The sequence below is a fragment of the Macaca thibetana genome, chromosome 13, assembly GCF_024542745.1.
Source record: "Macaca thibetana thibetana isolate TM-01 chromosome 13, ASM2454274v1, whole genome shotgun sequence".
In the NCBI taxonomy this organism is placed as follows: Eukaryota; Metazoa; Chordata; class Mammalia; order Primates; family Cercopithecidae; genus Macaca; species Macaca thibetana.
This window is the reverse complement of record NC_065590.1, coordinates 74,192,818-74,218,625: the sequence shown is the minus strand read 5'-3', so window position 1 is coordinate 74,218,625 and position 25,808 is coordinate 74,192,818. Positions and strand designations below refer to the sequence as shown.

The 25,808-nt window shown below is 40.1% G+C and overlaps 1 protein-coding gene across 6 annotated transcripts in view; it reads left to right on the top strand.

Annotated features, from left to right (window-relative positions):
* Positions 1-25,808, top strand: part of LTBP1 (latent transforming growth factor beta binding protein 1) — a 446,965-nt gene that overhangs the window by 69,577 nt on the left and 351,580 nt on the right. For all 6 annotated transcript variants that reach the window (XM_050754120.1, XM_050754119.1, XM_050754124.1 and 3 more), the window contains one exon: positions 7,168-7,465. In XM_050754120.1, the coding sequence (XP_050610077.1) occupies positions 7,168-7,465 (298 nt within the window). The remainder of the gene's footprint in view (positions 1-7,167; positions 7,466-25,808) is intronic.

Here is a 25,808-nt window from a genome sequence, read left to right as displayed (position 1 = left end):
GAAAACTTCAAGCTTCCAGAACACGGCTCTTGGGGAACTGGGAATTCTGGGGCTGTGTGCTTGGCATAAAGGCATTAAACTCCCGAATGAAACATGAGATTCTGTACCCAGCCTTTGTGACTTGTAGTCCATTTAATTTTTGCTGTGCTCAACTATCTGGTTGGTGAAATTGTTACTTGTAAGATTAGAAAGGCAAATAGGGTAGGAAAATAGTGTGGAAAGAATGCTTGTATGACTTGACAGTCTGACTCAGAGGGAAGAGAGAGAACAATGAAAGCAAACACCCATCGCTCGCAGGTTTCAAATAGATTTTCATAAGAATGAAAGACCTGTAAAGATTTATTAAATATATTGGTGATTGATGGGCATGGTTCACATATTTAGGAAATTGCATTATGTGGAATTCTTCATTATTCCAGAAGACTGGATAGAAAAGGCATTGGGATGTTATGCTAATTTTTTTTTTTCTCTTTAGGGATTTTGGAGGAGGCTGACCCAGAGACATTTACAATGAAACGACAGCATTTATTTGGGTTTGGTACAAGGAGCAAGCAGACAGAGTAGACTAAAATGTGTGACCTCATGCGATATTTCTTGTGATCTGATACCACTTAGTGTTATTGAATAACTTCAAAGGGCAGCTGGGAATTACTGTGAAGACACACACAGCAAAGCAATTTCTCACCTGCTGTCTCTGATCACAGAAGACACAGTTAGACTCACATTTCTCCCCAGGACACATGCGGTAGACATGCTGCAACTTGTTTGGAGAGAAAGGCAAGGGGCAGAGAGTCACACTGTTTGCACTGTGTGGGCTGAGACAAGTTTTAAATATAACTAAGGGTTACTTTTTTAGAATTAAAAGCAGTAGAAGCTGAGCTTCGGGGCATGGGTTACTTCCTAAAAATACAATCACTGAACTTTTAAAGAACTCTAGGATCAGCTTGTCAAACTGGAGTAGATACAAATGTGAAAGACATCTGAGACTCTTTAGTACTTGGCGCACAGATTGAGAATTAACTCAATTTTGACTGTTTCAGATGATGAAAATATTTTCAGAAGAGCAACCTGGTAGCCAGGATGGAGTAGGATTTTGCTGCTTAACCTGCTCACCTAGATCTTGATGTCAGTGGGCTTTCTGCAAGCCCAGTATCTGAGTTCGTCGCTGTCTTGGGGGCAGTTTTGGCCCCTTTTTTTTTTTTTTTTTTTTTTAAGAGATGGGGGTCTTGCTGTGTTTCACCAGCTGGACTCAATCTCCTAAGTGCCTTCAATAACCTCCTAAGTGTTATGTCCCTTGTAATGTTCTCTTCTCTTTGACCTTGACCAATTTGCTTCACTGTCGCTCCTCTTCAGAGTTCTTCTACAACACATTGGATCTGGCTTCTGAACCTGTTTCTAACTGTAACTATAACATAAGGTTAAATGTCGCTGCAGACTTTGTGTATTTGCAGAGTTTGCTTGAATTTAATTTTGATGGAAAAACATCTGCTTTAAAGGATTGGAGACTGCTTGATTGAGTAAATCGCAAATCAAGTCTGGAAGTGTAGGTGTTATCATGTAATGAATTAAGAGACCATCGGCCGTCTTTCCTTTATAGACGTCCTTAAATCCCAGCATCATTTGGAAAGTAGTGGCTCTGTGTTTATATCAGTCAGTCAACCAAGTTTAGGCTCCTATCCCAGGCTACAGAAAGTTCTGTGTAAGCCACTTAACTGACCTCACAGCTTATAACCTAGTTGGCAAATAGGAGAGAACTGTAAGAAGTTGACTAGTATGTGGAATGCAAATGATGACAGTGGACAAGAGCCAGATGGTACAAAGGTCGTGGTAGGGGTGGGTGGGTGGGTCTATCAGTCACTTCTCACACTGCTGTAAAGAAATGCCTGAGACGGGGCAATTTATAAAGAAAAGAGGTTTAACTGGCTCATGGTTCTGCAGGCTGTACAGGAAGCATAGCAGCTTGTGCTTCTGGGGAGGCCTCAGGAAACTTCCAATCATGGCAGGAGGCAAAGGGGGAGCAAGGCACATCACATGACCGGAGGCAGACAAAGAGAGAGGGTGGGGAGGTGCCACACACTTTTGAACAACCAGATCTCAGAATCACCCACTCACTCACTATTGCGAGAACAGCATGGATGGGATGGCGCTAACCCATTAATGAGAACTCTGCCCCATAGTCCAGTCACCTCCCACCAGGCCCCACCTCCAACTCGGGGGATTATAATTCAGCAGGAGCTTTGGTAGGACTCATACCAAACCCTATCAGTGGACATTTGGGAGAGACTTCATAGAGAAGGGTGGGAGAAGGGTCGGCTTGAAGCACTGGAGGTTTTCACTGTGCTCATTGGATTGAGGGGCATGTGTTCCTGCATAGGGCTCCCTCTGTGCGGACACAAAGAGATGGGAATCCCAGAGGATGGGTGAGCTTCTGCAGGGGTAGACCAGTGAGAAGCGAGGGTGGAAAATGATTCAAAGAGTAGCATTTTAGAAGACTAGTCTGTCTGCAAGCCTGGATTAGGATTTTGTTCCTAACCTACTACTTTTCAGACTTGGCTGTACGTTTCAGTCACCTGGGGGGTTAAAAAAGTACTGAAGCCTATAGCCCTCCCCATACTCCCAGAGGTTCTGATTTAATCTGTTTGGAATTAGGCCTGGGTTTTGGGTGTTTTAAAAGCTCCCCAGGTGATTCTAATGTGCAGCTTGAGCCTGAGAACCACCACCCAACCCACTGATAAGATCTTGATGTAAACTCCACTGAGCCTCCACTCATCGAGCTGAACCACAGCACAGTGCTGGCCAGGAAAGGGCAGGATCAACTGATGGGGGGAAAAAAAAAATTAAAAAGTACTTCTGGCTGACTGGGGGCAGTGGCTCATGCCTGCAATCCTAGCACTTTGGGAGGCTGAAGCGGGCGGATCACCTGAGGTCAGGAGTTCGAGACCTGCCTGACCAACATGGTGAAACCCTGTCTCTATTAAAAATACAAAAAATTAGCTAGGCGTGCACGCCTGTAATCCCAGCTACTTGGGAGGCTGAGGCAGGAGAATCGCTTGAGCCTGAGAGGTGGAAGTTGCAGTGAGCCGAGATTGTGCTATTGCACTCCAGCCTGGGTGACAGAGTAAGACTATGTCTCAAATAAATAAATAAATAAATAAATAAATAAATAAATAAAATAAAATAAAAATAAAAGGTACTCCTGTGACAATATTTATAATATTCCACATAGTCCAACACCTTAGTTATAATAACAGTTTTCACGTAAATGCTATGAATTTTTGCATTGGCCATGAAGTAGATGGGGGCAAATGTGTAGACTTTTGGAAACGTATGGACATGGAAAATGTGTCCAAAATTTGCAATAAAAATGGCAGGATAAAACAAACACTTTTATCATAGCCAAAAATTCAATAGCCTAAAAGCAATTATAGCATGAAAACACTAAACTTGCAAGTATAAAAATATAAGTCCTCAGAAACTTGCTGCTGGAAGGCCTCAGTTTCCAAATGCTGTATGTCAGTGATTCTCAAACCTGAGTGTGCATTGACGTCGCCTGGAGGGCAGTCACTGGTTGCTGGGCTCCAGTTTCAGGTTTAGCAGACTTGGAGAGCCCAAGGATATGTAGTTTCAAAGTTTTCCCAGGTGATACTGCTGGCCTGGATACCATACTGTGAGAACCACTGGTGCTTGCTGCCATGTAAGAACCACTACTGCATGGGTTCAAATATTGTAGGAAAAAGGTCTTGATAAACGTGATAGAAGGACATGAGTTTTGCTTTTTATGTCAGATGAGGGGCTTCTTTTGGGAGTTAGGGAATCTGTCCTCCTCCAGTACAAGCCAGCTACTCCTCATCTCCATGCTCTAGGGGGTACCTGTCTGAGTCTAGGTAGGGTAGGTAGAAGAGAAAATTGTCTTTTCGTTCTCCTAATTGTCCTTTTAAAATTTACTACAAAGGGTGGTATTATATATAGCCATAATATTATATAACATGTTCTTTATTTTTCTTCCAGTAGAAAATATTTGTAAGTTCAAAGCATTTTTTAAATCTTTTATGACTGTCTCCCCACCCCTCTTACCTGACAACATGAAAAATTTGAAGAGTTAAAAAAATTCCTAACCATCCATGTCTTCCTTAAAACAGGTTCTTGCGGCTCATTCTTGGTGGTATGTTGGAGGATGTCAGTCCTTGGCCTCCACCTAGGTGCCAGCTTTTGCATCAAACAGCCTTCCTGGTAGAAAAGACATTTGCAGTGCACCTTGGGAGGGAGGAGAAGCGGAAATCATTCTCAGATGTTAGAAAGAAACATGTTTCTAATTGAAAGCATGACGAGAGGGCACACATGAAAGTGCCTGGGTGGTGAGCTCAGGCCGAGGCACAGCTTTGAAAGCCCTGCTCAGTCCTTGCTGTGGCCACTTCTGTTCTCGTGGGTGGATCCCATTCCCATTCCTGTGACATTCCAGAAATGACCATGGCTGAGCAGGGACCCAGGACAGCATCTCAGATATAGCAACAAAGTTTGCTCAGTTGGTCAGGAAAACTCTGATACGTTAGAATCCCGAATTCTAGAAACACAGAGCTTTTGAATTAGAATTCTAGAAGCACAGTGTGGGAACAGCCTTTATTCTCATATTGTGGGGACCATTTTAGAACAAATCGCTGCTGCCCTCCTCATAACCCCCAAACACACACAAGTGCAGAGGCCAAGGTTAAGTGACTTACTCCAAGGTCACCTAGGGAACTGGCTCCATTTTTTTTTTTTTTTTGAAAGAATCCTTCCCAACTTTTTAAAAATTTCTCAGCTTGGTATTCTGACACCCAAGGGCCATTTTAGAAAAATCATTACGTGCTGTAATGAATAGGCATCATATCGTAGAAAGATGGGAAAAGTATCTTCTCTCTTTTATAGAAAATCAATAGGTTTCAAGGCTTTTAGGTCTTGGTCTTTTGGATCTTCATAACTGAGTCTCCTGTTGTTCGTTTTGCTTGTCTATTTTGTAATTGTTTTGTGAGTCTCCTGTTGTTCGTTTTGCTTGTCTATTTTGTAATTGTTTTGTGGACTGAAGCTTGTATTGAACTTTATGGGAGACTTGATAGTGTGTTCTGCCTCAGGACCAACAATTTATGTAAAAGGTGAGGTGACAGCAACAGGGCAGCATAATAAATGTATTTGAACAAATAAAGAAGGGACTGAAGGAATCATGGCCATAGGCCTATGACATTACATAGTAAAACTTAAGTCAGTAGCATCTACACTTCTTTTTCTTTTTTTCTTTTCTTTTTTTTTTTTTTTTGAGATAGAGTTTCCCTCTGTCATCCAGGCTGCAGTGCGTGACACCATCTCGGATCACTGCAACCTCTGCCCCTCGGGTTCAAGCGATTCTCCTACCTCAGCCTTCCAAGAACTGGGATTACAAGCACCCACCACCATACTTGGCTAATTTTTGTATTTTTAGTACAGATGAGGTTTCACCATTTTGACCAGGCTGGTCTCGAACTACTGACCTCAAGTGATCTGCCCAGCTCCACCTCCCAAAGTGCTAGGATTACAGGCATGAGCCACTGTGGCCAGCCAGTAGCATCTAAACTTCTAAGGGACCTTGCCTATCATAAAACCTACTTACTCTACCAATGACCCACAGCCCTGATAACTGTTTTTTAAAATTTTTTGAGACTGGGTTACATTCTGTTGCTCAGGCTGGAGTGTAGTGCCGTGATCATGGTCGCTGCAGCCTCGACCTCCTGGGCTCGGGAGCCTCCTGAGTAGCTGGGATTACAGGTGCATGCCACCATGCCCAGCTAATTATTTGTATTTTATTTTATTTTTTGGTAGAGACAGAGTCTCACTGTGTTGCCCAGGCTAATCTCAAACTCCTGGGCTCAAGCGATCCTCCCACCATGACCTCCTAAAGTGATGGACTTACAGGCGTGAGCCACTGTGCCTGGCCTGATAACTTTAAAACTCTGCTTGGTCATGAGTGTGGTGATTCAGCGTACATACGTCCTCGCAAATAGGAGATGAAGAAGTTGTTTCTTTTTGGTTGCCTTTCATTGTTAAATTAGGGATGGTGCATAGCACACTGGATTTTTATACAAACTAGCAGGTGTATTTTGGGTGACTCTCAACCTCTCTGCCCTTGGTTTTCTCGTTTTCTCATACGTCAAAGAGTTGATTGGACTAAATTTCTGACACAGTCTCTCAAAGATCTGATAGCCTATACGACATGAGGTCTGTAGGAGAGCACTTTTTGGGGTTGGGGATTGGACTGGACTTTTGTTTTTTGCCAAGTCTTGGCAAAAAATTTAGGCTTAAAAATTTTAAAATTAAATTTTAAGTTAAATGTATATTTAAATTTAAGTCACAGAGCATAACTTTAAAATAATGGCAGAGCATTTTCTTATGATTTTTCCCGGATTTTCTGATGCATTTCTGGGAAGCAGATACAGTAAAGTGGTTAAGAATGACAGCTTTGGCCGGGCGCGGTGGCTCAAGCCTGTAATCCCAGCACTTTGGGAGGCCGAGACGGGCGGATCACGAGGTCAGGAGATCGAGACCATCCTGGCTAACACAATGAAACCCCGTCTCCACTAAAAATACAAAAAAAAAATTAGCCGGGCGTGGTGGCGGCGCCTGTAGTCCCAGCTACTCGGGAGGCTGAGGCAGGAGAATGGCGGGAACCCAGGAGGCGGAGCTTGCAGTGAGCCGAGATCGCGCCACTGCACTCCAGCCTGGGCGACAGAGCGAGACTCCGCCTCAAAAAAAAAAAAAAAAAAAAAAAAAAAAAAAAAAAGAATGACAGCTTTGGAGCTGGCTCACTTGGTTTCCAATTCCAGCTCTTCTACTTAGTAATAATTATGTGACGTTTAACAAATCACTTAATCTCTGTTTCTGTTTTTTCATCTGTAAAGTAGGCACAATAAAATATCTACAAAAAACGTTGCTGGGGAATTAAATTTGTTTATATATGTTTAGAACCGTGCATGTCACATAGGAAGCCATTAATATTAGCTCTCCTCCCCCTCCTCCACCCAACCCCCCCCTTCCTGCTTATGAGTGCTCGTGTAGTTTTTTATTGGAGAACAAACAACCTGATGCTACCGTTAACCCTTTGGAAAAATTAGGAAGTCTACAGTGTTCTTCAAAGCTGTGCCTTCTGTTGTCTTTCTGCAGCTAGCTGTGTTCCACCATGTCAGAATGGAGGGATGTGTCTCCGGCCTCAACTCTGTGTGTGTAAACCAGGGACCAAAGGCAAAGCCTGTGAAACAATAGCTGCCCAGGATACCTCGTCACCAGTCTTTGGAGGGCAGAGTCCTGGGGCTGCCTCCTCCTGGGGCCCGCCTGAGCAAGCAGCAAAGCATACTTCGTCTAAGAAGGCAGACACTCTACCAAGAGTCAGCCCTGTGGCCCAGATGACTTTGACCCTCAAGCCGAAGCCTTCAGTGGGACTCCCCCAGCAGATACATTCTCAGTGAGTGTTTTGAAATTTTGTTTAGCTAAGGATCATCTTAATTACTGTCTTGGACGCATTGCTTTAAATCACTGTCCCTTTCCTGCACAATTTGCAGAAATCACTTGGATAGTAATGTCTTTCTTTCCTTTCTTAAGGCTTTACACATTAGGCTTACACATGGAGTCTCTTAAAAATATTTGATATGTGTGTTTAGCCTCTGCAGGAAAATTTACCGTAAGTACAACCCAAGGCAACCGTGAGGATTATAGGGATCAAGATTGGAAGGGAATGATAAAGATAGTTATTTGTGATAAAGTTGTTAGTTTAAAAATTCTGTTTTTGAGGGGGGAGCCGTTTTATAGAGTTTTGAAATAATTAAAAAACAAACAGTGTTATTTTTAAAGTTATCTGGAAAAGGTAAGAACTCAGCTTGCACAGAGAAACTACTCAAATGAAAGGGAGTCCTTGCAAAGAATTTCTCAACCTCAGTAGCAGGTTAAGTGTACCTTCTGTTAACACCATGTTTATCTCCCAGTTGCCATGTGGGTCCATTTTTGGTGAATGAGCTTGTTTTCTATTTATGGGAACAAGGTTTTTTTTTTTTTTTTCCTTAGTGTTAGGAAGTAAGTGCTATTCTGAACAAAATGAGAACTCAGAGAAGAAAGATTACTCCGTTCTCTGAGTTGCATTGCAAGCAGCCACTCAGCTGCACCGGCTCCTTAAACAAATGGTCTCCTCTTAATGAGCTATTCTATATGGATAATAAGATGCAGAATGTACTGCAACTATCACTTGTCATTTGTCTAGGAATGTAAAATACAGGAAGTTCCCAACTTAAGAATGGGCTTGGCGTAGCAGTTCATTTTTAAGTCACTTGCTTGGAATTTAGAATGCTTCTTCCCTCTGTAGAGACAGCTTCCACATGGTGATTAGTATCCAGTCAGCCCACAGAAGTTATTCAGTCTGTTACTATAGATGAAATTATCCTTATTTCTACTTCCCCTTCGAATAGACCACCTACTGTTTCTGCTGAGTGTGGTCTTTTTCTTTTCTCCTCCGATTCCCTCCTCAATCCTCAATCCTCTTTTTTTTTCTGTTTTTCTTCATTTTTCTGTAATTTCTCCTTGTCTCATAATACTTCAGTTCTATTGTGGTAGCTAGATTTAGGGGCTAGTTTGAAATGCTACTTTGCTATTGGAAAACACATTCTGCTGCCCTCAACGAGAAGCAAAGGTAGGTATAGCTAATACTTACTAAGTGCTTACTATATGCCAGGTACTCTTCTAAATGCTTGTTGTGTATTGTTCACTTACAATTCACAAGGACCCTATGTGGAAGGTAACGTTAAACCCATTTTACAGATGAGAAGACTGAGGTACAGAGTGGTTAAGTAATTTGTTCAAGGTCCCACAGTTAGTAAATGAAAGTATTACAATTTAAACGGAGGCAGTCAGGTTTCAGCATCCATGCCCTAAAGGAAGGAGTTGGCAAAAATTTTCTGTAAAGGGGCAGATAATAAATATTTTTAGCTTTGTGGGACATACGGTTTCTGTTGCATCTACTCAGTTCTGCCATTGTAGCACAAAAGCAGCCATAGACAGTGTACGAATTAATAAGTGTGACTGTGTTCTAATAAAACTTTATTTTATGGACATTGAAATTTGAATTGCATATAAATTTCACAGTTCATGAAGTATTATTCTTTTTTTGATTTTTTTCTCAACCATTAAAACACATAAAAATTATCCTTATGGGCAATATGAAAGCAGGCTGTGGGCTGGATTTGGCCCATGAACTGTAGTTTGCTAACTTTTTCTCTAAAGGATAGTAGTGCTTTTTTTGTGTGTGCCAGAACATGAATATAACTATGTGTTCTTGGAACGATATAAAGCTTTGATTATATCATAGCTAGACATCTTCCTTCCAGCATTGTTTTAGATCTTAAAAACAAAAAATAATTCTGTGTTGAACTATGCTGTGGCGATCAAGAGTCATATTACTGTGAATTGCAATTAGTTTTTTCTAGCATTATGGCTTACATAAACTGTAAAGTAATTTACAAGCAACATTATTCATCTTGAATATCACCATCCACTATTAGAATTTGACCCTCTATGATGTATATATATGGATTGCTAGTAAGAACCATATGTCGGTTGTCAGATAAAGGAACAGTCCATTTTTTTTCCTTCCTTTTGGTACCCGCAGTGTAATTTAGACAAGAATGTTGTGAGTCAAAGAGGAGGTTAAGGTTTCAGCTCTGACTCAGCTTTGGTAAAATAAAGTCATTAGGCAGTTTGCTTTGGAGATTTCATCTGCAGAATGAAGATGCGTTTTTACGATAGCATTGTTATAGGCATGTGTATATGGGTGTGCCTACTGGTGTGCTTTTAAGTAAAGAGAAGAGATGAGAAGAGATGGCCTTCGGTGCCATCAATCCTGATGTTAATAAACTGTATAGATTGCCCCATTATCTGGTCACTGCAGAGAAGATTAAGATGTACAAGACCCAGTCCTGCTCTTACGGAGATTTTGAAATGACAAATGAGCTATACAAAGGAAGGGACACAATTAGCCCTTTGAGTAATTTAGGTTATGACATAATCACAGTGAGTCATGTTTAATCAAATGGCCAAGAAATCACATATGATAGGTCCATTTTGGCTACTTTTGAGAAATGTTAGAATCCTTAAGTTATCTTTAAGATTGCCTTTGTTAGAGTATTTCAGGTTTTGTGTTTAACCAGTAAAGGAGATTGATTAAGCCTCCTTAAAGTATTCAACTGTATACATAAAATATGTCTAAAATGCCAAAATGTTTAGTGTTACATTCCTTGTGTGGCACGTGAAGTGCTATCATCTCGATCACTTATTCAACAAGTTTTTATGGAGCATATTTTATGTACGAGGGCACTGTTCTAGGAGCTAAGGATATATAACATTAGGCAACTAAATAAAATGCCTGCTTTCTTGGAACTTACAGTTTAGAGAGGGAGAGGCAGTTGATAAATGACATAATTAAAATACACATTAGATACTCATAATTGCTGTGGAGAAAATAAAACTGCAGTGGTAGAGAGGGCATGCTGGGCTGGTGTGAGGTGGGGAAGAGTGAGGGGTGTGGCAGCTTTAAATAGGCTGCCAAGGAAGACCCTGCTGAGAGGCATTTCAGCAAAGACCTGTGGTAAGGGCATGAACCCTGCAGATACGTGGGGGTGAGGCAGAGGCTTTGAGGCAGGAATGTGCCTGAGGTGTTTGAGGAACAGCTAGTTTGGTAAAACTGTAGTGTTAAAAGCACATATTTTAGGCAGGTGGGTATAAGATGAATTGGTTTTACCTTTGGCTGAATTGGTTTGAGGCAACGTGATTTAGAACCAAATACAAATGAAGTTCCTTAGGAAACCAAAAGAAAGAGCGGTTGTTTCCAGATTTTGAAGTGTTAGTACGGTGGAGTCTAGGGATGGCTCCTTAAAGAAGGTGTCTGTGAGAAGATGGTTGAATTCAGATACATACAACTGGAGGAGAAGGATGTATCCAGGGCAGGCAATGATGTGAGGCTAGGTAGCCTGGCATATTAGTTTTCTTTGGCTATGTAACAAATCACCCCAAAACTTAGTAGCCTAAAATAACATGCATTTATTGACTGACAGTCTGTGTCAGGAATCCAGGAGTTGCAGCCAAGCAGTCAGCAGGGGTGGCAGTCATCTGAAGGCTCGATTGGGGCTGGGGAATCCACTGCCAAGATGGCTCACTTTCATGGTTGTTGGCAGGAGGCCTTAGCCCTGGCACTGGCTGTTGGCAGAAAGCTTCACTTCCTCTGTATGCGGACCTCTCTGTAGAGCAGCCTGAGTGTCCTCACAGTGTGGCCATAAGCTTCTCCCAGAGTGAGTGATCCTAGATTAGGGAGAGCGAGAAGAAGGCCACAGTGCCTTTATGGTCTTGGTCTTAAGGATGCCACATCTTCACGTTCACCTTATTCTACTCATTGGAAGTCAGTTGCTAAGTCTAGTCCTCACTCGGAGGGAGTAGAAGTATGCTGCACTGCTTAAATGGAGAAGTATCAAGGAATTCGTGGACATATTTAAAAATGACCATATTTAGGATATGATTTAATTAGAACTTGATAAAGATGAAGATTAATGGTAATATAAGGTAATATAAAGCTCTGAAGGTTGCTTGAAAACCAAGCTACTGACTAAGATGTCAACAAAACAATTCCCAAAAGACACAAAATAGATAAAAAAGTAATAGAGGGAGGACTTGTAGCTTAAAAAGCCTTAAGAAACACAATAACCAATCACAGCACTTGGATTATGTTTCTGTCCTGATTCAAACAAACTGCTAATAAAAGAAAAAGATAGCAATGATGATTTATAGGACAAGCATGAACATGCTAACATTGATTGGAAATTTGATGATATAAAGGAACTGTTGATTTTGGGAGCTGTGATGATGGCATTATAGTTATGTTCATAAGGAGGAGAATCATGTTAAAGTATTTACAGATGAAATGATATGATGTATGAGATTTTATTCAGAATAATCCAGTGGGTTGATATATAGAGGTAATAAGATTGGTTTGAGGTGGTAATTTTGAAGCTTGATGATGGGTACATAGGGGTTTCTTACAAAATTCTTTTTATATTTGTGAAATTTTCTGTAATAAAGAGTAATAAAAAGATGAAGTTTCTTACGGTCCCGAGTGTGGTCCTGAGTCTTCAAAAACCTAATGCTATGATATCTCCAAGGATGGAAGAACTTCTGGGATATTCCTTGAAGTATGCCACCTCCTAATTGACAACAGTAACAATAAAACGTAAGCTCATTCCCTTTATTTGGAGTAAAGGGAAAAAAAAATCCCATTATAAAGCTATGCCAGTAGTTAAACACTTTGGGGAGAGAGTTCAAGCTTGCTGCAGTACTGATCGTTATTACTGCGACCTTGTCTGAACTTATTAAAGGATCCAAGGAATTGATCAGTACTCAAACGGATGATTTCCTTATACGATCTCTCAGACTGTAGGAGGGGATGTTGCTCCATATTGAACCCCCACCTCAACCCCACCAACTCTCTCCCAGCTTTCTCCTGTGCTTTCCTGTACTTACCATTGTCATGACACTTACAACACAGTCTTTCATCTCTTTGTCCACAGAGGTACACAGAAAGGCCCCAATCAATGTTTGCTTAACATATGTATATATTAAGCATTTTGCCTGGAGAAAATAAGTGTTAATAATGTCTAAATCCTTGTCTGTGGATTGTTTCACGAATGCTTTTATTGCAGGAGGTACCCTTCTCTCTTGGAATAATAGTATTTGCCTTTGAAAAGCCCTGAACATTTTGCAGAGTATTTGCATTCCTCATGGTATGTGGTCTGCCCAACAAGTCCATGAGGTAGGTGAAGGTTTTGATCCTGACTTTATGATGTGGAAAAAAAAAAAGGCAGTGAATGAAAGTTGAACAAAAGGAACTCACTCCAAGGAGCTCAGCGCATGACACCTTGGGGATGGGATGAGAACTAAAAATTTGAACCAATCAGTGATTTTATCGTGTTATACACATTTATTTAAACTTAAAAAGATGGATGTTAAATTGAAATTATATACAGAAAAGTACAAAAATCAAAAGTGTACAGTCTAGTGATGATCCCAAAGTGACATCATGTTCACGTAAGTGCCATCGACATTAAATAGAACATTTCCAGCACCACAAAGCCTCTTGTTCTTAGATTCTGCCATCTTCCTCCTCACCAGAGGGAGCTACTCTCTTAACTTCTAATGCAGAGGTCAGTTCCACCTGTGTTTGAACTGTATGCAAATAATACGGTGTGTTTTTTTCACTCAGTATTATGTCTGAGATTCATCTATGCAGTTGTGTGACTATAGCTTGCTCATTTATGTTATACCACCAGTGGTTACCGCATCATGTGAATATACCACGATTCATTATTTATTCTGCTCTTGATGGATGTTTGGATTTTTTTTTCAATTTTTGGCTCTTTTTAGCCCAGCTTGACTAAGGTATAATTGACAAATAAAATGGTATGTATTTACAGTATACATGATGTTTTAATATATATACACAGTGTAAAATGATTACCACGATCAAGCTAATTAACATATCTCTCATCTCACATAGTTACCATTTTTGGTTTGTGATAAGAACATTGAAGGTCTACTCTCTTAGCAAATTACCAGTATACAGTACAGTAGTAGTATTTATTATAGTCACCATGCTCTTTGTTAGATCTCCATAACTTACTCATCCTGCATAACTAATATTTTATACCCTTTGGCCATTTTTTGGCTCATAATACTGCTGTATAGGTATGTATATGTGAAAATTCTAGAAGAAGGCCGGGCACAGTGGCTCACACCTGTAATCCCAGCATTTTTGGAGGCCTAGGCAGGTGGATCATGAGGTCAAGAGATCAAGACCATCCTGGCCAACATGGTGAAACCCCTTCTCTACTAAAAAAAATACAAAAATTAGCTGGACATGGTGGCACGCGCATGTAGTCCCATCTACTTGAGAGGCTGAGGCAGGAGAATCGCTTGAACCTGGGAGGCGGAGGTTGCAGTGAACTGAGATTGCGCCACTGCACTCTAGTCTGGTGACACAGCAAGACTCCGTCTCAGAAAAAAAAAAAAAAAAAAAAAAAGAGAAAGAAAATTCTAGAAAACCTTTTTGAAATCGTCACCAAGCCCAACTGTATATAGCAGTGTAGTAGTTTGAGAAGGACTTCCTAATCCATGAAAACCACATAAAGTTTGATGATATCATTAGCTATTGGTCAGACCTATTTTGTTGTTTGAGAATAACAGACACATGGGGAAAATGGTGAGGTGAGGAAGCATGTTGAGGAGCTGGAAGCAAGCATTTCTTAATTTTTTCCTCCTGAGACTGACTGCGGAAGAGTAGACCATGGCATGGAGGTGGGAGAGACAAGGACAGAGTCGGGGAGGTTACTGCCTCACACTTCTGCTCACACCCCTGGGTCTGGTGGAAACTCAAAGTTTGTATCTAAAAATGGGAGGTGTCGGGATAGAGTTTGCTCCCTAATACAATTACAAGAAATCAGGATAATGTTTTGGTGCTATGTAATAATAATAGTTAATATGACCAATTATTCTGTGCCAGACACAATTCTGAGTACTTTTTGAGTGTTGTCTCATTTAATCTCCTCAAAACCATGTGAGAGGCCCAGCACGGTGGCTCACACCTATAATCCCAGCCCTTTGGGAGGCCGAGGTGGGCAGATCATGAGGTCAGGAGTTCAAGACCAGCCCGGCCAACATGGTGAAACCCCGTCTCTACTAAAAATACAAAAATTAGCCGGGCGTGGTGGCGGGTGCCTGTAATCCCAGCTGTATCCCAGGAAATCAAATCAAAAAGGCACTGAGTGGAATTAGCAAAACTTTACCTAATCATTCTGATCACCATCCCAGGCCAGTAAGTAGTTCAGCTATGGCATCCCATTCTTTATGATACTTGCAGTGAATGGTGGGACCCACTTCTTGCATATCTCTGGATGTCGTAAGGGTTTTTCATTGATCAGACCATATTTACTTCTCTGCATCTTATGTTCTTGACCTTGCAGTGTTGAATCTTCTTGCTCCTTGCACTTAGAATGCCTGTGACGGACATAAGGCATGTCAACAAAGAAAAGGGCGACAGCAAAGTCCAGGCAGCCAGCCTCTTGGGAAAATTACTGAAGCTGGTACTATAAATCCAGTTTATGAGCTTGAAATTTCCTAGTACTCATAAGTATTCAATTAAATATTGATATGAACCTTGACACAAGTTTGGCTCAAGTGCTGGTAGAAAGCAAACAGGGACATTCAGACAAACTTTATTTTTCATTTAGAGGTCATACAGTTCTAGAGTAGTGTGAGTAATGGAGTTAGCTCTCACCAAAACACAGAAGAAATATTCAATCAATATTAGTATCTTTGAATAGAATTGATCCTGGGCACTTGCTCCTTTGAAAGTTATTATTTGTCCAGGCTTGATGGCTCACGCCTGTCATCACAGCACTTTGGGAGGCTGAGGCGGGTGGATCAGCTGAGGTCAGGAGTGCAAGACCAGCCTGGCCAACATGGTGAAACCCTGTCTCTACGAAAAATACAAAAATAAGTTGGGCGTGGTGGCGTGTGTCTGTAATCCCAGCTACTTGGGTGGCAGAAGCTGGAGAATCGCTTGAATCCCGGGAGGTGGAGGTTGCAGTGGGCTGAGATTGTGCCACTGCACTCCAGCATGGGCAACAGAGCGAGATGCCATCTCAAAAGAAAAAAAAAGAAAGTTATTATTTGAGCATAATGAAAAAGAGAACAAAAATTAGGTACAACTTTTCCCTCCAACTTTCCAGAATTTTCAACCAGTACAAACCATCAAGTTTTATAACTGCAAGTGTCTGAATGCCTGGCCCACAGTCACTCAGCAGGGCCGCAGCAGAGTCGTGACTTGAACCCAGGCTTCCTGACCTTTTGTTCCATGTTCTCTTTGCATCGTTTACATGTCATTGTCTGACTCTGCTTAACAAAATAATGGAAAAATACTTTGCGCAGTATTTTTGAAGCCCCAAATTCAAATAAAAGGCATAAAGGAGTGAAAAATTGTAGTTGTTTTATGAATTGTCAAGTAAACCACTGTTTTTTGACCAGAAATTGTTTATTTTCAAAACAATAAAGATTCGCCTAAAACGTATTCTGTTTCATGAAGGAAATGTGACAATCTTTCATTATAGTCAGTTACCAATATAGAGAGCTGTTCCCAAATCTTTAGAATTAGCTGGACTGTCTACTGTAGACACAGAATTTATTTTTTAAAAAACTCTCCTTCAAGGGCTTTTTTGACATGACTTTGATTGCTTTCAGAGCACTGCCTTTTGTTTCTTTGCCTGATGTTGGTGTTTTGCCAAGTGCTGGTATTTGGAGATTTGATGGACAGCATTCGAAGTGAGGCATCATTCTTCCTTAATTTGTTCAAAGCCTCTTTATGCAGCAGCTAATCCTTCCTAATTATATCTCTAGGAAGGATGTTCTTAACTCAGACAGGAAGATGACATAGACATTTTGAGATTAGGATGCACTTTACTCTGAAAAAAGAAATTTGAAAGGAAACACTCTCCAATTCCCATTCCTCACTCCCTGGGCACAAACAACCATTTTCCCCGTCCCATTTGTGAAGCTCTTTTCTCTCTCTCCGCTCCTCTTTCATTCCTGTGGCTCCTATTTATCTCCTGGCTAAATGAAGCTATTTTGAAGGAGTTAAAAAAATTTCAGAAAAAAACCATTTCCATGTAATGAGGCAGGCATTTCACACCTTAATTGCTTTAACGTCTTCAAAGGTGACCTGTGAGTCTAAACAGTTGGAAAACTTAGTGTCCATATTTGAAATACTTTACATAGAGTTGAAACACTTCACAGTCTCCTCGATTAATTTCTTTTTGCCATGCTGCTTTGTATTAATTTAGTGATTTTTATGTGAAAGTAAATATGTAAGTCAGTGACATTATGTTTATTAGATTATTTTCCTCTAATATTTTAAGCAGACTAAATGTGGCTTCTGTCAAATAAGTCGTTAATAAATAAATTGCTGTCTGTGAAGTCTTGGTGGCTTTGAATGGTCTTATGAAGTGTGATCTTATCACCTTATGAAATAATTTTGTGTTTCTTAGTTTTTTTAGTGAAGTTGAACATTTTCCACATTTTTATAAGTCCTTCATATTTTTTATGTGGATAATTAACATCTTCACACTTTTCTGTTACATGTGCTTATAATTTTCTTTAATTTCTAAGAGCTCTTTTCATATTAAAGATTGTTTTTATCAAATATTTAAGAATTCTCCAAGGGAAGATACTTTTATGCAAAGAATATTATTAGTACTCTGAATTTTTTTTTATCAAATTTGGAAGAAACTTCTTAAATTGGATTGTAAAATATCCCCCCTTGTCCATGAGGAGAAGAATACAATCTGTTACTCATTGATTCTGTAATTTATTTCAGAATTCTTTGGTCTTTTGAGAGGTTTATTGACTTACACCAACATAAATCTTAATATACTACTGAACCCCATCTATAACCTTCCAAGTTCTCTGCGCATTTCTAACTGGTTGCCTTATCTCTGGTTCACCATAGTGAAGGTAGAATCTCAGTCCTCCTGGCCCCCAGAACACAGATTTTCAGTAGTTGATTCATTCATTCCATCAGCAGATATTTACTGAGTGCCATCCACATACCAAGTATTGTTCTAGGTATTCTAATTGGAGGGATCAGGCTCATGTGTCTGAAAAATAGTGAATAACATAGCATAATACCTAATAAGCTGCTAAACTATGTGGTGCCTCGTATAAATTCTAATGGCGAATAAGGAAGGGTGAGATTGGCAGGGGCTGGAGGATTGGACAAAAGGAACATTGACCAGAGTTGGAAGGACTTGGAAAAGTGGAGAGTCTGGTCTTTAAATAAATAACAGGTGGACGATAGGGTGGGAATGATTCTCCTGTTGGGGAATTGATCTCTTTGCGGGGATTGAAGAATAGCAGGAAATGAGATTGGGTGGGCAGGTCCGATTATGGAAAGCCTTGACAGTCAGACAGAGGAGCTCTGTGTGGGGCTCCGAGGAATACAAAGATGGCTCTGATAGTCGCTGAAGAAGTGTCAGGCTCACCCTGGAAAGCCAGGTCAGGTGGGGTGCTAAGAGAGTATGAGGGAAGGCCTGGGAGGCTGGCTGGGCAGATGAGAGAAAGGGAGGCCTAGAGGAGCTGGCCCTGTAGAGTGCCTGTCTTTAACAGAGACTTGAGAGGAGAGGGAATCTAATTCCCTTTAAAACAGAAAGGATTCAGACTGCCAGTCAAGAAAACGATTCCTCTGGATTCAGGTTAAGGAATTCTGTGTTGTCTCATGTTATCTATCTCTCTACCTATGTTAAATGGAATGATGTGTAATCTTTAGGAACAGGAAAGTAGGGGATGTCGTTGAAGGCTTCCTGTTCCTTATTCCACTCATCCCTAGACCTCAAATTCATCAACCCATAATCAAAACCAGATTTGATTTCCTTTTGTGTTGATCAGACTAACACATCATGCTCTGTAGAATAATCAAGGTCTTTTTTCCTGTTTCAAATGTTCAAGAGTTTTCTACCTTTCTTTATCTTTGTTGGCTTTACAGCTTCGCCATAACTACTTTTTATTATCTCTACCCCTATCGATATCAACCTCTGTGTATCCTTTCTGTGTTTTTCTTGCTACACTAGGAGTGATCTACTCACCTATATTCCTCCTCCTTTAGGTGACAGACTACGTATTTGATTATCCTGTATTGGTGAACTGGAAAGGAACCTTGGGTAATCACACACAGGTGTATAATAACCAGCAGGTTGTTAGGCTCTAAATGTCTTCCTAACTGGACTGCATTCTCATTAGTTATTATTTAAAATAATATAAGGAACAGTCTGACACAAAAATTGCATATTTATTTGATACTATTAATAAATAAAGCAATTTTTGTTTCAGATTTATATTCGTTTAATTTAGCTATTTAGGTCTAAAGTTGTTAGGAAAGTTTTTGTGATTTGCTTTGTGAAGTAGTGTAGTAACATGCTACTTGATAAAAATAATAGTATTGTCTTTCACAGAATCAGAAATGCTTTTCATACCTAGTGAGGAAATGCTATGCTTCTTTTAAAAAACTTACATATGCTTATCAGCTTTTTATGTTCAGATTAATTTAGGATGTTCATAAAAAACTAGGATTTGATCAAGCTCAGCTTTATGTTCAAATTAATTTAGGATGTTCATAAAAAACAAGGATTTGATTGAACTCCATTAGGAAGTCTTTGACAAGAAACCAAAAGAAATGATTGGGACTTTAAATTTCACATGCATTTATTGAATATTTTCTGTGTGCCAGGCACTGTGATAGCAGCCAAACTAAATATTCTTTAGTTTCAATGAATAATTGATAACCGGAATGTTTTTTCCTTCTTTTTCTATCATTTCTAGTATAAGTGGGGGTTTTTTTTTTTTTTTGCATTTTTAGTAGAGAGCTACATTTTTATAGGACAAAACATGTAATACTGTCCCCTCTGTTGATATTAAGTCAAATATTTAATCTGTTCAGTCAAAGCCCAGTTCTGGTGTTAATGGGCCTGGATTCAATTAATTAAAGGATTAACTTACTATATCATTACCTGTGTGCACTAGGCACCCTTCTGAATTGCAGACAGCATGTAGGAAGATCTAACTAAGCTTTAGCCTTACAACTACAAACCGCTTCTAGGTGTTCTCAGGTGTGAACAATCAGATGCGAGTGGGTAAGAGATCAGAAACACTGACAATAATAGTGCATGAAATAATAGCTCCTATAGAATTTTAGAAGAAAGGGTTGAGCTGACTATAGTGGGGAAAAATGGGACTTTTTTTTTTATGTGTGTGATATTCCACAGAAACAGCAATCTGAAAGCTAACTGGCTGCAGCTGGATGGACTTTCTTTTGTATGGAGACGCTGCCTCTAGTGTTTAGGAAAAAATGCACACTAGAAAATAGTGCAACATTATGGTGCCATCTGCCTTGAAAATGAATTATTTTTTATTGTCTGCTTTATAGTAGTTCCCAGACAACGAAAAAACTTCAACCAGTTTTGGTGCTATTTTGCATATGGACAATTTCAGCAGGCAGAAGCCTTTAAAGTTGTATTTCAAAGGGCCTCAGGAGTTATCGATGTGATGTGATGAGACTGTTTGCCATTAAGCCTCTCAAGAGCCTACCGCCCAACCCCCTCCCTGGCTCCCTGGGGGGCGGGAGAGCAGACGGAGTCGGCCTTGCACCATTCACCCTCCTAATTGGGTTTGTGACTGGCTGTTAGGGCATCTTTCTCTCAGATGGCATTTTCTTCTTGAATTCAAAGTTTCACTTTCTCCTTAGCAGCGTTCTGTACTGTTTTTGAGGGAATGATGGCGTGGATACAAAAATCTACAGAATTAGAAGAATGAGACAAGACTTGAAGGATTGTTCTAAAAAAAAAAAAGACTAAAATGCATTTATTTCTCAGAGTTCTTTAGAATAAATTCAAATGAAAAAGAATACTGAAAACATTTTGAGAACCCATGAAAACACTTGTCGGTGTTAATATAATTAAGGTATTTAAGTTTAAATATTTAAAGCTGATCTTTGAGGCGTTTTAGCTGGGCTTCTACTTAAAATTTTGTAGTATGAATGTATATCAACTATTTATAAACTAGCTGAAGGCAGCTAAGCTATTAATTGTTTGGATTTTAAAATCTATAAAGATCAGAAAATGGGTTTTGTAGTCCATATCATCTAGAATGATGACAGGCCTGGAAGCATAGGGCAGAGCTGGCACATTTTCAAAGGAATTCTTCCCTGGTCTGGATACTATAATGAACACAACTGCATTTTGGTGGATTTATTATATACAGTACACAACATGTCTAACCGTTTGGAAGTTGGGTTTGCTCTCTGGTTAGAGGTGCACTGGTTATAGCTGATTACGTATAGGGTTTGAAATAGCATCTGGTTAAAAATTTGGGGGGCTGACATTTCCTCTCAAAGACGGGTGAAAATGAATAAATACGCAATATGGAAATATCTGTGCCGATCAATTAGTGAAAGTGTTTAAGTAAAAAAAAAGTGGACGCAATTTGAACATTTACGATTATGCCAGTGGGCAGCAGGTGGCAAGCTTTGCTTTTCAATGTTCTTCGGTTTTATTTTTATACCACAGAATGCCAAAATTTGAAGAGGGTGGTTTGAGTCCACTGGAATATGTCATTTCTTGGCCGTGCAACCTCGAACCACCTCCTTTGCTCATTGTGCATAATTGCCTTTCTTTGGATGCCGTAGCCGACCCTTGGTTCCCCTTGTTGCCGATGGTTAGAAATTAATTCATATGAGCAATGCTCTATTCTCTTGTGATTTTAGCAACATGTTGCTAATGGAGAAAATAAGTTAGAAACAAATGAATTTCTTAAGGCAGTCCTTGTATGATTTATAAGAGATTTTGTTGTGTAGTTTTACCCAGTTCTAAATGACACATATATTGCTTTTAATTAAAAAAATTACTTCTAACTGGGTATATACCTTGATATGGAGATGAGAAGTAAGCAAACTGCGTAGAGTTCCATGAAAGTCTTTTGAAAAATTACAGAGGAGAAACACATTTTGAGACCAGAATGGAAGACCATTATTTTTCCATAGGCTAAACTGTGTATTTAGTCAGGATTTGAATTTTAAATTCGGAAAACAGACCAAGCTTGAAATGGGAGTGATGGTGAGGTGGACACCAAATTATTTTGTAGTCTACTGTATTTGTTCATAGTTTCTAGATGAAAAAATTCTCTTTGGGTTTTATGCATTGTGAGAAATTTGGAAGAATGGAGAAGAATGAAAAAGGATATCAATCACTGCAAACACTTAATAGTCTACAAATATTTAACACCTGCTGTGTACTCAATTTTTTCTAGGCCTTTTGTTAGAATTGAATTCACATGGGGTATAATTCTATGTTCATGACTTGACATTCTCAACCTCATTTCAGTTCAGCATTTTTTCTTTTTAGAAAAGAGATCATTCATAATGATTATAATTTACAACACATATATTTTAAAGGATAGTAATAAAAAAACCCCAAACTCTTTTACCCACCACCTAGCTGAAGAAGTAAAAACACTGTCATTATCTTAGAGGCTGTTATGTGGTCCTTCTTAATTCCTTTATCTTTTTTTCCCAGAAACAATTTATAACAGTTATTTCCTGCTTTTCTTTATAGCGTTACCACATTTTTAGGTATATCTGGATACTGTGCTGTTTAGTTTTTGACTTTTAAACAAATACATTGTTTGTATTCTTCTGAGACTTGCTTTTTTTGCTCAAGGTGTTTTTGACATTCGTCTGTAACAGTGACTCTCAAACTGGAGCATGAATCAGAATCACTGGTAGAGGGTTTGCTAAATAAAATACAGCTTGTTGGGCCCCACCTCAGAGTTTCTGATTTGGTGGGTCTGGGGTGGGGTGGAGAATTTGGGTGGCTGACAAACTCGCAGGTGATGCCAGTGCTGAATGCTGCTGGACGGTCCGCACTTTGAGAACCACTGATTATAGCTGTGGATTCTTTTACTTTTTATAGTATCCCACTATATCAGTATACCACAATTTATCATTTCTACTGATAATGAACACTGGGTTGTTTTTAGTGTTTTGCTGTTACAACAGTGTCGTGATGAACATTTTATTTTTTTCTGTTTTTGAGATGGAGTCTTGCTCTGTCACCCAGGCTGAAGTGCAGTGGGGCAATCTCGGCTCACTGCAACCTCCACCTCCTGGGTTCAAGCTAGTCTCCTGCCTTAGCCTCCCAAGTAGCTGGGATTACAGGTGCACGCCACCACGTCTGGCTAAGTTTTGTATTTTTAGTAGAGACGGGGTTTTACCATGTTGGCCAGGTTGGTCTTGAACTCCTGACCTCAGGTGATCCACCCACCTTGTCCTCCCAAAGTGCTGGGATTACAGGTGTGAGACACTGCGCCCAGCCTTGTGATGAACATTTTTGTACAAGTCTTCTGTTGCATACTTTAAAACGTTTTTTTAGAAAGTAATAGAAAAATATCAAAATGCTTCCCTCGGGTGTTGTTTCATGAAACTTGTTTTTGGAACACACTCTGCTATGTAAAATGCCTTTCTTACAGTGACCTCTTGTCCAAAAAACCTTAAAAGCCTCTTGTCCAGAATGGTTACATTGATCATGCTTTCTTTATAAAATGGGATCCATTTCTATCTCATTGCTGTATTTTTCTAGATTTTCTTCTAAAAGCTTTTTCTTTCACATTTCCTGTAATGTACCTGGAAATGATTTTTGAGTATGTGTCATTTTTTTTCCATATGGCTAACTTATTGTCTTAGCACTATTTATTGACTAATTCTTCCCCTCTCCCCCCTATTAAAAAAAAAAAAAAAACTACAAAAAACTACCATATCATTTGCCTCATTTAGGTTTCTAAATATGTAAGTCTGTTTCTCCATCCTCTATCATACTGTGTTGGTCTTTTGAGTATCCTTAAGTCAGTGCCATGCAACTAAAAGTGCTATAATTGTGTAGTAAGTCTTGGAAGGTATTATAATTGTCTGTGTCTCTTATGCTGGGTTCTGGCTGATTTCTTCTAGTTTACTAATCCGCTATTTAGTTCTGTTATACCCACTGTCATCTTTTCAAGTGTTATTTATTTTTTAATCTCTGAAAGTTCGATTTGACTCTTTTTTCAAATTTCCTTAGTGTATGTTGTCTTATTATTTAGTCATATTTTGACATCCTTATACACATTAAATACACATTGTATATCTTATGGTTGCAGTCTTAATAATCTGCAGTTGTTACTGGACCGATTTGGCACTTTTATTTTTCCTCTGATTCTGGCTTGTTTCCTTGTTCATTTTGTGATTTCTGATTGTGAGTATTCATTGGAATTTTATTTCTAGAATTCCTGAAGATATAGTTTTCATTTTTTTGAGAAAAGGCCTAACTCTGTCACCCAGGCTAGAGTACATGGCATGATCATGGCTCACTGCAGCCTTGACCTGCTGGCTTAAGCAATTCTCCCACCTCAGCCACCAAGTAACTGGAACTACAGGTGTGTGCCACCATACCCCGCTAATTTTTAAAATTTTTTGTAGAGGTGAGTGTCATTATGTTGCCTAGGCTGGTGTTGAACTCCTGAACTCAAATAGTACCCCTGCCTTGGCCTCCCAAGGTGCTGGGCTTACAAGGCATCAAGGCATGAGTCACTGCGCCTGGCCAAGATCTGGTTTTTTTTTGAAATGGAGTCTCGCTCTGTCGCCCAGGCTGGAGTGCAGTGGCGATCTCAGCTCACTGCAAGCTCCACCTCCCGGGTTCATGCCATTCTCCTGCCTCAGCCTCCCGAGTAGCTGGGACTACAGGCACCCGCCACCACACCTGGCTAATTTTTTTGTATTTTTTAGTAGAGATGGGGTTTCACCATGTTAGCCAGGATGGTCTCGATCTCCTGACCTCGTGATCCGCCTGCCTCGGCCTCCCAAAGTGCTGGGATTACAGGCGTGAGCCACCGTACCTGGCAAGATCCTGTTTTAAGGAGGGTTCCTACAGAGGAGAGTACTTGTGTCTGCTTTTAACAAGTCCCCTAGTGGGGTACTGCCCATTCAGGCCGCTTTTAATTAAATGTTGGGGTTATTGTTTTGATCACTCAGATATTTTTGAATTCGAATGCCAAACCGGCATGAAGGCGAACCTGTGGTTAGGAATTCTCACCTGAGATTCATGCTGTTGCTTGTCTCCGTGTTTACCCGAAGCCCAAACTAAGACGGACACGACCCCTCATGTTCTCTCGCGGTGCAGTGTTTGGTTTTTTGGTTTCCCCTGCAGAAAGTTTTAACATGAGGGTTTCTGATCTAATCTTTTACCTTATGCAGCACCAGGCTTTGTCTCCGTGCCCCATGGAGCATGTTAAAACCTGTAATCTAGGCATCCAGAAATGGCAGATGCCCCTGCAGGGAAAATTCCTGTTCTGGAGCTAACTCATTTCCCTGGATTCATGCTCTCTGCTTGTTCCTGGCCTCTGAAGATTTCTCTTCCTTTCTTGCCAGCTCAGCCATATTTTATATTTTGTCCAGCAATCTTAGTTGTTTTATCCTGGCAGATTTTCTCTGGACATCTAATCCTCTGTTTTGCCAGAAGTGGGGATCCTAGTTAATTTATTTTAGAGAGTTTGAGTTCCGAGAAGTAGAAATTATTTGGAGGCTAGAACATAAAGTTTCCTGTGCTGCAAGGAACGCATAGCACTGTTGAATGACTGTACGCTTGAGTCTTTGGAAAGATTCAGGTGTTCTTTTCCTTGTCATTTGTGACATGAGAAGTCTTAGGAAAACTTTTTTTTTTTTTTGCGAGAGCCTCGTCTAACCAGTGGCTGGTGAGCCTAGGAGATGTGTAGGATCCTGTGGGGCTGCTTCTCCCATCCCTGCCTCTGGGAACCTGCCAGGGACACCTGTGCTCAGGGCTCTGCCTCCAATTCCCGCCCTTTGTCTTTTTGTCCCCAGCCTAGTTGTGAAATCTCATCTCCTGATTCTTCATTTTGCTCAGTAGTTTCATTTGGGCAGTCTCTAGCTCTCACAAACATGTACTTGAAGAGTACTGATTAGTGTGTTCAGAGGTTAAATTGGCCTTTGTGTGTTATAATCCCACTCTCCCCTTTGAGGATCTGATGAGAGAAAATTGAAGTTCTGTTCATTATCATTCTGGGAAGAGTTAAGGGATAGTAATTTAGGGGTAGGAAAGGGGCAAATGCAGAGTTGTTGCTTTTACTCCAGTAGCATC